A 12572-nucleotide genomic window follows, 5' to 3' on the forward strand; every position below is an offset into this window, starting at 1 on the left:
AATCTAACTCGTTTTTCATTTGCGAATGAAATGTTCTTACTTACTTACAAATCATGTAATTTGTGTGATTTAATTAATCATATTTTAGAATTGGCGGGCGACCGTAACACAGCGAACGACAACAACAAAAAAGTTCAAATCCGCTGGGTAATTTTCGACGCCTTTACTGTTTACAGCGCTGTCGGAGGCGTAAGGTGTAGTCAGTTCGGGCATCACAAAGAAATTAAAAGTGAAATGGCAGCTGTGGGAACGTGGGCATTCTCACAATCTGCCGTAGAAAGAATGCAGTGTATGATTTTAGCGGGACAAAATTCGACTGATGTTATAGAGTCTGCAATAGGAGGTAAGTAAAATTATTTTTCTATAAAGTATGGTCGAAGCAAAAGTGAGTCCGTGTTTGCTGCCTTCAGATCCGACCCAGTACTGCTTAATGTAAGTGGTTAATTGTATTTACTTGTTTGTGGCTCAGTGAAGTGGATATCAGTATCATTTACGTAATTTGCCTTAACTCACATCAAATAGTTATATTTCCAGACTAATGTAATTTTGCATGTTTGACGAGAACATAGCTCGCATGTGCAAAAAAAAGTTGAGTAACTAGTAGGCAGTAGTAGGCTACGCCTAAAGTATACCATAATTATACAGATACTGCATTATATACCATTGTATACTGCTTAGACTTCCTTTTAGAAAACAAATGATATTTTGACTCCTAATGTACTGCATTTTGTTTATGACTGTAATTAACTAATTTAGATAGGTCACAGTTTTTATTGGTGCTATACAATATTCTCTTTCAGAAGTTGAGAATGATGTGGATACAGGCCGAAATATAGTTGGAAGAGGAGGCTTCCCTAACAGCATGGGGATAGTTGAATGTGATGCAGCAATAATGGAAGGTGTGCCAGGGAGATTTGGGGCAGTAGCTGCATTACGAGGGTAAAGTAATCTCTGAATGGGATATTACAGTATTATTCAAGTTATTTTACTATTAATAAGATTGTAGATATTTACAAACTTGTATACCCATTTGACTGTAGTGATCTATGGAATGTTTTCTTATATGAAATATTTGGCCTGCTCTCCAAAATACTCTTAATGCTACTTAATTAAACATATATAAACAATTTGTCCTTTGATTCAACCTTTCATTACAGCAAATACGGTATGTAAGCTCAATTAGTTGTGTTCTTGTTGTCAGGGTAGGACAGCCATGTCAGGTAGCGCGCAGAATAATGGACAAAAGTCCCCACAGCTTCCTAGTTGGTGAAGGAGCTGCAGCCTTTGCACAGGAGCAGGGCTTTACAATTGAGCCCAATGATCGTATGCTTTCTGATCATACTGTCGCTGCCTATCAGGTATCTGGTGTCACTTGCAATCCAGGTGCTGCTTTTTTAAAATTAAATTTTAGATTTATTTATATATTTTTATTTCAGCATTACCATCATTAATTCCAGTTTTGAAATAATGTATTTTTAAACTCATGCTTCATGCGTGTGACCAATTTTTATTTTGCTTTATATACATATTAAGGAATTTACTGAAAAGGGGATACATGTCAGTGGCCATGATACTATAGGTAAGAATTAACCTACATAATTTTTAATCTTCACTGAGTGAAAAATGTTAAGAGGCAAAAACTTATCAGATTGTTTCAGTGTATTATTGAAATTTAGCCAACTGTATACCTTCTAGAAGATCATACATGTGGCAGACAGAAAATAAATATATTATAAATATGGAAAGTTCTTAATGCATTAAATATCATTGTCTGTTAAAAGTTATTTTTAATTAATATTTTAGAAATTTACTATCTAATTTGCCCTTAAAATAAAATGCAGTTGTGCATATTTTTCATGTTTCAAAATAATTTTTTCCACTGTCATGCTTTTGCTTTAAGGTCTCATTGCTTTGGATCTTAGAGGAAACATAACAGTTGGTGAGGACAAGAATCAGTTTTGTGTTTCTGAAATTACTATTTAAAACAGTTGTGTTAACTTGTTCTGTAATTGTAAATCACACTATACAAACTGATGCATCATTTAATGTAAGAAATGAATAGACGCTAAGCCCAGGAGAAGAGTGAATAATTCAGTCAGTATTTTCTTCAGTAGTTATCATGAACAAAGGGTAATGATCCAGGGCAGCCATAGCTTGAAGTATTTCTATATGTGCTTAATTTGCTATTACTTTAAATTAATGGGATAGGAGTTTCCACATCAGGAGCACCCTTCAAGTCTCCAGGGAGAGTCGGAGACACTCCAATTCCTGGCTGTGGCCTTTATGCTGACCACATGGTAAGTTATTCATCTGAAATCTATTTTAGTTGCAGAATCATGATGTCACAGTAGTCTAGAAACCTAAATACTCCCATTTAAATATTAAAAGTTAAAATGTTAACATTAACAATAAGGTAAAAATATTTACCTGTATACAATTGTTTACTTGTTTTATTATGAATTTGTTTAAACACAGTGAATAATAATAAAATAATATTTTAATGAAGTCTCATGTTGGAATAAGTGTGGCATTAATCCTGCTTTCTGTATTTATAGATAGGTGCTGCAGCAGGTTGGTGATTTGTAATTGTTCTTCATCTTAGATAGGATATAGGATATGATGTAAATATTCTAAATTGGTCACTGAAGGGGTTTACTTGAATTGTTTACACAATATATTTTACATGGAATCAATAACATTGATTGAATTGCTTTTTAAAAAGCCAAAAACATATATGTATAGTAAAATCCCACATTTATGCATGCAGTCAGTGTTACAGATGATATTTTAAGGTAATTTGTCTCAATCAGCTTCAGGTGATGGTGACAAAATCATGTGCTATTGCCCTAGTTTTCACATTGTGGAATTAATGAGACAGGTAGGCTTAGCAGTATTTCTTAAAATGTATTTATAAAGGAATATTAATTTCTTGAATGCTCAATTGACATTTATATGTATCTTAAACTACAATCTTTTTCTTGTCCTTTTCTGCAAGGGATTTTCTCCTAAGGAAGCTTGTTGTTCTGTCCTGGCTGATATAAGAAGGAAAGTAGGAGAAGATAATTGCTTTGAGATCAGTCTTATTGCCTTGAATATGAAGGTAAAGCCAACCTTGTATTCAATCCAATATTGTTAGTCTCAAACCTGTGGAAGATAGGAGAGTTCCATTTTGTGGCTTGTAATTTTCCCAGCTGTCGTTGTAGAGTTTTATTGAATTATTGCCTTAAAGGTTTTGTTATATATAAACCTCAATCAAAGAGGAGTGTATTATAGCAAACAAGTTGGAAACTTTGTAAAGAGGTCCCTGAGACAATCCAGCCCCTAGTAGCAGGGTGCATATTTATATACGTGTATATTTGCTATACACCCTCAAGTCCAAATTGGAGGAGCAACAGGGAGTGGTGGAAAACAGCAAAGCTGGAGGACCTCTAGATCTAGACAGACAATCAATTAATTCTAAGCCAACCAAACATTTTGATGGTAGATGAGATGTATTGGTAATAGATATGGCAACTTCAGGTGATGGAAAATATCTAAAGGGAGGAGTTCAACACATTGGTCAAATACCAGAGACTGAAAGAGGAACAAATGTGGAAGGTTAACCCCAGGTTTCTCCCAGAGGTGTTGTGGAAAGTTGTGGCTATGAATCTTTAGATAGAAGAGTAGCTCCAACAGATCCCAGAAATTACAACATTGACCTGAGTCCAGAAGGGTAAATCAAAGTAATAGCAAAAATACTGCACTGCACCGTCAGACTCCCAGGCTTCTAGTAGAAGGCCTGAGTGTGAAGGAGAAAAATATGACGACTCCAAATGGCTTACAGAGATCCTTATTTTTGTCTGATAATTTCTCATTTTTCTATAGCATCACCACCTCAGAGAACTACTTGTCATTTTCATTTCTTACATCAACTGTATTAAGTATTTTATTGGTCATTGAGTGTTGTTCTTTCAGGGAGAGGTGGGTGCCACTTCCTCAGTGGAATTCCCATATACATTTTGGAAGCAAGGAATGGATTCTGTAGAGATGCACGTCCTGCCTTGTTAAGTGGTCTGGTTGTCCTCTTAGTTTGTTCCTGCAAGAAAACTTTCACATATATGATTTCAAGAGGTAAATGTATTATATTACAACATGTTTTATACAGTAGGATGAATCGTTTCAAAAATAATTTGCTAATTGGTCCACAGATCATAGTTATTATTGACACTGTATTAGGATATTTACAAATTATGTTTGTAATTATGCATACATGCCTGCTTCTTCTTTTTTGAAGACCACAATATGTTCACTCAAATTATATTAAGATATCGTCTTGTATTATTTTTCCTCTGTCAATAGCCCGTAGATGTTTTATAGAATTCTATTTTGATCATATATGGTGTGTTTAACAAATGGTTTGTGAATCCGACTCGTTATACCTTCTCATAAACACGTTATTGATCAGTGATTCATACTAACGCTACCCAATGCCACGTTTCACTAATGACGTAATGTTTTACCCCTTATGATCGAGGTCAGGATTGCAGTAGTTGCGAGTGAGGCGTCCCAAACTACTAACCTATGAATTCATTATCCATTTTTTGGTGGTATGGGGCATTGTAGTCTTTTGCATTATTTTTTTCTAGCTATATGCATTTCAACTCTTGAGGGATCGAACTACTACTTCCGCAAAATCTCGCACGGCGAAGGCTTACGCAGTCTGTATGAGGAGTCGCTATTTCCGGGATCAGAGGCTCAGCCATTTTGGGTTTCAACGCGTATCCTCTGGGTTGAGGGAGTAGCTAGCCAGCTAGTTACTTTTTTTTTATCGGAGGAGTTTTTCTACTTGATCTACGCCAACGAAGTGTTATTTAAGAAGACTTACTTTAACGTTTCTCAAATCCACGATGAATCCTGAATAGTAAGTCGATAAAATTATTGGATATCCTGTTACTTATTAGCCAACTAGCAAAATTGCCAATAGTAGCTAACCAGTTTTGACAGCTAGCTAGCGCTGGCTAACGTTGATAGCTGCCAGCAGCAAATAATGCTAGCTAGCCTACGTCTAAATGAGAGGTGTAGGCTATTATGGCTTTCTAGTAGCTCTGCTTAGCCGTTGTTTTGTTATAAGTAGCTACGAGTAATGCACTCTTATTTTGAGCTGGATAGCTAACCCCAGTTAACCTACCTAACGCTAGCTAACTGTTGATAAAAGATTAACATAACAACACTGACGATTAGTAATTCTAATAATGATAACTAATGGTTAGTTACATATGGATGGTAACTAGCTGGCTATATTTTCTTCTTTGGTAGTATACGCTTACTAAGCTGGCTAGCAAGCTGTTACGTGACGTACAGAATATAAAATATGACGGTTTTTGATGATGGTTAAAATCATTTGTGAGATATCAATCTTAGTTGTCTACCCAGTGTTGGCGAGCTAGAACCTGGTAGTCCGTTAAATTAGCTAACCTATCTTAGCTAACGCTACTTAGGACAGTGCTTTATTAACACCGTTAGCTAGCTGGATGTAAGATGTGAATATAACGGAATTATACCATAAGCACACGAAGCGTATTTGACTATTAGTTTGTTATAAACAAGTCAGCGCTGAACTCTAGCTATGTTAGTTAACTTGGCTGGATAGCTATCTTGGGTGACTGGCTAAATATTTAAAACTCATACTCGCTAGCTAGCTAACGCTAGCTTAGCTGAGTCAATGTTACTTTTCATTTTTTGATGATTGATAGTTAGCTAGTTAGCCAGATAACCCAAGCTTTGCATACAAGGTCAAGGTAGATAGTCTTACCTAGCAGTAAAATTGGACTTAGTCTAAGACGGAACTGTGGAGCTTAGTCCGACTTATTACTGAACAAACGCGAGCTATCTAGCTAGCTACTTTGTTCAGCTGGGTCAGGAAATAAGCAAGACGAAGGCAGCGGCTTTTCCTCTGGACAAGCGTTAATTGTCCATCAGTTTGCAAGATTGCTAGCTAGATAAGTGAAAACTTCGATACCTTATTTTAGCATTTAGGCTAAATAGGTGTTAAAAAGAAGCCACCTGTATTTGCTTCGATGCCTAAATGCTAAATTTTAAGCATGAATTGGGCTTGCACTAGTACCTAAATTGCATTTAAAAGAACTGCTAATCTCTAGCACAAATATCACTTTTGCCGATAACTGGGTTGAATGTTACGTTTTTTTGAGCCGGTCAGTCATGACAATTGCCATGGTTGACGATACTTTACTACGTTTGTGGTAATCATTTGCCAACCAAACAGTCCTCCATATTTATGCCATTTGAGCTAGCAAATGACGAGTGCATCTTTAGGAATGGAAGCCACCCTTCCTTTCTTCAGTTGAGGTAGTCATGTGTAGGTCACATGCTTCATGACAGTTCCTACAACTTTAAGTACTGAGTAGCTAAAGGTCTGACTTTATGTTTGGTAAAAGGGTGACAGCTTTTATTGATATTCAGTTAATTTATTACGCTGTTTTCATTAGTTACGTTATCACTTGCTTCATTACCATATTCTATCTGATATCTCTGAACTCCTATTCAGAAGATTTTATATAAAAATAAATGGTTCGTTCTAGATATAAACCATATCTCCATTATGAAAGATGCGCTTCCTGGATTAACAGATAAATAGATTTATCTACAGTCCTACAAGTGCTTTGCTTATTTTGAAAATACTTTAATTAGTATAATCTTTGAACATATTGGCAGAGAACTTTTGAATTAAAAATCTTTGCAATATTATAACAACTTGCACTGATGTCAGATTTTGCAGTTGCCAGTTTTGTTGTTGAATAGGTTTTCATTGTGATTACATTGGCATAAATCTTATCACTACAGCATTATGTTTCTTAAGCTCTTAAAATGGTGGCAGTTCGTCATGACCATATTACAAAAAAGTGATTTGTAGGAGAATTTATTTGCATATTGTAGCCTTCTACATTATTGCAAAGTCCAACATTGCAATAAGAATCAATAGATACAAGTTTTGCAGTTTAAATCCCTACATAAAAGTAGTGGTGATTCTTAGTAATTCTGTGAACAAAATGGACTACTGTTGGAGTTCCTTACCTTTTTATATATATCACTTTAGTTCACATAAAGTTTCTAGTAACTAAGTAACCCTTGTTGATTTTTACTATTCAGTATACAGTATTTCACTATTTGTACATCTCTGCACAGCAGTGCTTATGGTCGGCTGTCAACAGCCTAACAAAGAGTATGACTCAAATTCATTATTGTAAGAGAGCAATAAAGCCCAACAGTTCTCCCCTGCACCAATGAAATGGACTAGACAACAAGGATCAACAGAAGCAAACTTCTTATTTCCTTCTGTCTATAGTGTTACTATTTTGCAGTCATGTAAGTTCTGCATCTTAATCAAACACAAAATCCAATACTTGTAAAGAGATAGCATTTTGGGTCTCATGGAGAAGGAAAATTACTTGGGTACAGCAGCTTGTACTAACTTTGTTGTAAATATACACACAATCTTAAGTTTCTTAAAACACATTTCAGTGGCTTGATTCATTGATCATTAGCTGGACTGTCCAATGTATAGACAAACAAACTATCGCACTACATAAAAACAAGTAGTTAAAATAGTTAGAAGATCTGAGAGGAGAAAAAGGTTAATCTTTTTAAATGGAAAAATATAGGTGAGATTTAAGCACCTTTAGTCATTATTTTATATGCACTCTCAGTAACAACAGAAATTAAAGGAGACAAATCAGAATGACTGGTGCTAATTTAAAAATAAATCAGGTGTTGTGTTTAGAGAGATTTCTTATGTCTTGCAAACAAGCATGATTATAGTGGCAAATAAATATATATGTATGTATATAAACATTTGTGTGTGTGTATGTTTGTTTCCATAAACATACATTGCAAATACTGGAATTTATATTTCTGTGATCTTTACAATGTAGACCTTTTGAGGTCAGTTTTCAGCCTGCTTTTGACATAATCTGATACAATAATACTTTTCTAACTGGACTAACTGCTAACATTAATTGCAAGATATGTGCATTTATTTTGAGGTACACAACTGTTTGATTCTACTTACAATAATACAGTGCAACAGGAAATTTCCATTTTTCTCTGGTCTGCAGAAAACCACAAAGAGGAGAAACAGGCAAAGCACTGTACATCAAAAACATGCAGATCCTTATACTGTATTTTACAGAAACATATTTTTATAGTGATTATTACTGTTTCCAATTTTTTTTGCTTTCCCTGCCAAATTAAAATTACTCCAAGTAAGTGAGACTACCACTGAAATGGCAACACTATCAGAAAGGGTTTAGGGGCTTGAGCACACGAGCTAAATTCCTCTGATGAAGAATGCTTAACCTGTCTACTCTCACTTCTTTTAGTACAGAGACTGTGGTCCTATATTTTATGAACAATCTCCTATATACATGAAGGTATATTCTATTAGTTACTACTAGAATATTATACATCAACACCTACTGTTACAGTTAGAAATTGTAATCTGTTTGCCTGTACAAGATGGCTGGATGTTTTTCGGTGGCAGGCCACTTGTTACCCAGCAGTGAAATTAACACACGTAAAAACTCAAGCAGAACATCTGTGACTTATAGACGTCTACCAGCGCAACACCCGCTGCCATGCCATTACCGTGTCAGTGCAGCGTTAAGAATGGTTCCCTCACCCAAAATAATATCCATTTGGTAGTAGTCAACTGGGTAGACTGTGGTTGATGAATTCTGCTGGTCAGCAGCTGGGCTATGATCTGTAACAACACATGCCTATGAAATGCACTTATGATACTTACTGTATTAAGTTTATTTTTACTTAATAACGTGACCAGTCATTGTAGGTGTAAGGTGGGTATATAATAAAATGTGTGGTCCTGAGTATATGTCTGTCCCACTATTAACCGAGTAATATTAGATAATGATCCCACAGTGTTTCTGTGATTTAATCTGACCTATTTTTATGTTTTAGCAAACATTTGTGTCCTTAGTTGTGTCCCAATATATTGAACACAGGAAATGATTGCCACTGTTGTCACAGACTAGTATTAGTTTATTAGCATAACCAAAATTAGCATTATTGTTGACTTGATTCGGTTCAAATTACATACTGGGATTTTTGATTATAGTTAATAGAAGATAAAACTGACAGATTAGTTATGTTATAATTAGTTATACTTATTTGTTGTTGCCATAGTTAGGCCTACTAACTAAAGTCATACAATATGGCTTTAGATTAATGAGAGAAGGGATCTATATAATCATTTCACAATAACTTAAATCTGAGCTGTGGATTTTATACCAGGAGGTGTACCTGCTGTGTTTATTGCGGCTGTCGAACTCAGTTTGTAAATTAGATTTTTTTTTAGCAAACCATCTTAATCAATCTTGGATCCTACCTTCACTTCATATCCCCATGACTAATGGTGCTTAAATCAGAGGTTCTCTTACCTATATTTTTCCATTTAACAGAAAAACTCCAAAGAACCAGTAATATGCTGTATTTTGAAACTTAAGCATTGACATGCACAGCAGTCATATAGCACCTAGTTATAGCTTGACAGTCTCAATACATCATGGGTTTTTTATCTGATTTGCTTGTCGCTCTTCTCCACAGTGACTATTTATTCAAGCTGCTCTTGATTGGTGACTCTGGTGTTGGAAAGTCTTGCCTTCTCCTCCGATTTGCAGTAAGAGTCCCATTTACCCAATTCCAATATAATAACGACACTAGAACACTGCATGTGTAATAAAATATATATTTAGACTAATAATGGTGCCTGGATGCAAGCAGTGGTGTCAAACTGTCAAATTAATACTGCATAATAACAAGGAGATGATTGGGTGTGATTATCCTATTAGCCTATGTATTTATATTGATTGGTAAATATTTGCTATTGGACTTTATTTTGAACAATAAAATACTTCTTGTTATCTAGATGTGGTCTTTTATACATACTCTTGAATCAAATATGTGATTGAACATACTACACTTTGTCTTTACTTATTTATTTCAGGATGACACATACACAGAAAGCTACATTAGTACTATCGGTGTGGACTTCAAAATACGAACTATAGAGTTAGATGGAAAGACCATCAAACTTCAAATCGTAAGTTGTCTCCAATTCTTATTTGTATTGGAGTAAAACATTTCCTTTTCCCCCCAGTATGCTCAAGTTTAGCTGTTTATTATACCATAGGTGTATTATACCATATCATAAAGCAAGGTCAACATGGTTAGATTATTTTAAAGGACCAGTATGAAATATTGGCATCAAGTGTTCAAAATGGGCACAATCCAAATTCAAAATATTGGTGAGAGTTGTCTGCCTCAGTTCCCTCCTCCCAAGCTTCCAAGCTTCAAAGTTCACGCAGGTTGCCAGGTTAAGGACATTTCACCTATACAAATGAGCGCAATACTTTGACAGTGGCAAGCGATGATGAGTACTACACCGTACACTGTTGATCAGCTAACGTAGATATGTTTCCTATGTTTTTATTGTATGCAAATTTTAAAACATTTTGTGTATTTTTAAATAACTGTCAGTGTTTGCTAGATGCATAGCTGGTTATGTAGCTATGTTTCATTAAAATATCTACCTAGCAATCTAACCCTAGCTACCAAAATTTGACATTCATTGACTCACAAAATTGAATAAACTTATCTAAAATGGAAGACTATATGTGTTTTCTAATAGAAAACACAACCTGCCAGCTAAATAGCTAATAGCTAAGGATGGACATGAGTAAAGATTCTCATTTTTGGACATCAAAATTCATTCAACATGGAGTACTTGCAATCGTAAATTGAGTCAGTTTAGAGTCACACTTGTGATTTCTGTAATTTGTCATGCTGGTTGTTGCCATGGTAGTAGACTGATAAATTAGTTAAGGTCAGCTAACTTCATCTGAAGCTCAATGCTTACCTGAATAAGTATTTCTGCTAAATTAATATTATCAGAAAGGATGATAACCTGAGGCATTTATGTGCATTGGCTTGTAGGTTTTCTAGTATTTACATATTATATATATATATATATATATATATTGCTTTGAGAAATGCTGTTGGTTAAGACTGCGTATGACTGTGTAAAATCATCTTTGACAGTTTGGCCTCCTTTTTGCAGTGGGACACAGCAGGGCAGGAGAGGTTTCGCACAATCACATCAAGCTACTACAGAGGAGCACATGGCATTATCGTAGTCTACGATGTTACAGACCAGGTGAACTTTCCATATTATTTAGGTGCTCTCATGCTTGTAAGAAGACTCCCAGATGTGTGCTTTTGGTTTATTGTCTCTTTATAATGTCACTCATTTTTCCCTAGGAGTCTTTCAATAATGTTAAACAGTGGCTACAGGAGATAGACCGCTATGCCAGTGAAAATGTTAACAAGTTATTGGTGGGAAACAAATGTGACTTAACAACGAAAAAAGTGGTGGACTACACAACGGCAAAGGTCCCGTTTGCTTTTTTTAAAAAAAAAAAAAATATATAATCCAGCTTGCACATGTATTTGCCTTCACTATTAATTTTAAAGTTTCATCTTTTTGGTTCAAAGGGAAAACCTTGCTATTGTGTATTTACTGTAAAATAACTAAAATAAATTCAATCTTCCTCCAGGAATTTGCTGACTCCCTTGGCATCCCTTTCTTGGAAACTAGCGCTAAAAATGCCACTAATGTGGAACAAGCCTTCATGACTATGGCTGCTGAGATCAAGAAGAGAATGGGCCCTGGAGCCACAGCTGGAGGCACTGAGAAGTCCAAGGTGAATATTCAGAGTACTCCAGTGAAGCCTGCTGCTGGAGGTTGCTGCTGAGGCCTCCTGTCTCTTTTTTTCCAAAGCCCTCGCCCCCAGTATCACATGGAACAAGCCCCAGAGAAAGAGAGGTAGACCACTTATTAATCGAGAGACAAGGGTGAGATTGAGAGACCGGAAACAATTTAAGTTGCCTAAATTGTACTGTATGTAGCCGCACTACCAAAAAACATAGAAGAATCTGCCACCGCTCTGGCCCTTCCCCTTTCACAAGTTAAAGTCAGATATTTGGTCATGGTCTGGGGCCACTTTGAGCCAACCCCACCCCAAAACAAGACAGTTAATTTTCACACAACTGTGTGTCTTGTGTGCAGGTTTCTAAGAAATGTTTCTCACTGCATTCCTACTGCAGGTCTACTGTGGTCATAATTCAATGACTGTTCTTTTTTCTGTCCTTCTGATTTCTTACTTTTTCTGTGTTGATTATTTTACTGTTTATATTGGCATATGTAGGTTTTTGTCCCCTTTTCAGGTGTTTTGCCAATCAGCGTTTCAACCAACCACACAACAATGTCAAAACGTCTAGCAAAATATATGTACATATACATTATGTATGTGTGTGTGAGATATATAAACAAAGATCGGAACTGCCAGTTCTTTTGAATGGAATACATTTATCTAAGTAGTTTTACTTTCGATTCTTTTGCATTTAATTTGTGGCTGCAGAATATTGTAATTTTGATGCGCTACATGTAACATTTAATTAAGAAATAAATGTTGTACTACCAGTCTGTACAATATCAGCTATGT

General features: G+C 35.6%; 2 protein-coding genes across 3 annotated transcripts; both read left to right on the forward strand.

The window, feature by feature from the left end:
* The first annotated feature begins 30 nt into the window (after positions 1-30).
* Positions 31-9688, forward strand: zgc:153169 (N(4)-(Beta-N-acetylglucosaminyl)-L-asparaginase). Of its 2 annotated transcripts, none has more exons than XM_027017588.3 (11): positions 31-343; positions 801-939; positions 1202-1358; positions 1534-1579; positions 1901-1939; positions 2209-2297; positions 2556-2571; positions 2811-2878; positions 2996-3100; positions 3955-4110; positions 9616-9688. In XM_027017588.3, exons 1-10 carry the CDS (start codon positions 31-33, stop codon positions 4045-4047), a joined length of 1065 nt encoding a protein of 354 aa, XP_026873389.2. In that variant the 3' UTR covers positions 4048-4110; positions 9616-9688. The 2 variants fall into 2 exon arrangements, with proteins under 2 accessions (XP_026873389.2, XP_081580525.1); XM_081724399.1 differs by lacking the exon at positions 9616-9688 and adding an exon at positions 4626-4759.
* On the forward strand, positions 4740-12565 carry rab1ab (RAB1A, member RAS oncogene family b). The gene is made up of 6 exons (XM_027017591.3): positions 4740-4900; positions 9616-9688; positions 10016-10111; positions 11129-11224; positions 11329-11460; positions 11625-12565. Exons 1-6 carry the CDS (start codon positions 4887-4889, stop codon positions 11820-11822), a joined length of 609 nt encoding a protein of 202 aa, XP_026873392.1. The 5' UTR covers positions 4740-4886; the 3' UTR covers positions 11823-12565.
* The last annotated feature ends 7 nt before the right edge of the window (positions 12566-12572 follow it).

This window comes from Electrophorus electricus, chromosome 12 (assembly GCF_041902795.1).
Source record: "Electrophorus electricus isolate QZ-2024a chromosome 12, ASM4190279v1, whole genome shotgun sequence".
NCBI lineage: Eukaryota > Metazoa > Chordata > Actinopteri > Gymnotiformes > Gymnotidae > Electrophorus > Electrophorus electricus.

Coding starts and splice junctions, on each gene's coding strand:
- zgc:153169 (XM_027017588.3), top strand. CDS start 31: ATGTTCTTACTTACTTACAAATCATGTAATTTGTGTGATTTAATTAAT. Junction 1,359..1,533: donor ATACTGTCGCTGCCTATCAG/GTATCTGGTGTC, acceptor ATACATATTAAG/GAATTTACTGAAAAGGGGAT. Junction 3,101..3,954: donor TTATTGCCTTGAATATGAAG/GTAAAGCCAACC, acceptor TTGTTCTTTCAG/GGAGAGGTGGGTGCCACTTC.
- rab1ab (XM_027017591.3), top strand. Junction 9,689..10,015: donor GCCTTCTCCTCCGATTTGCA/GTAAGAGTCCCA, acceptor TATTTATTTCAG/GATGACACATACACAGAAAG. Junction 10,112..11,128: donor AGACCATCAAACTTCAAATC/GTAAGTTGTCTC, acceptor TCCTTTTTGCAG/TGGGACACAGCAGGGCAGGA.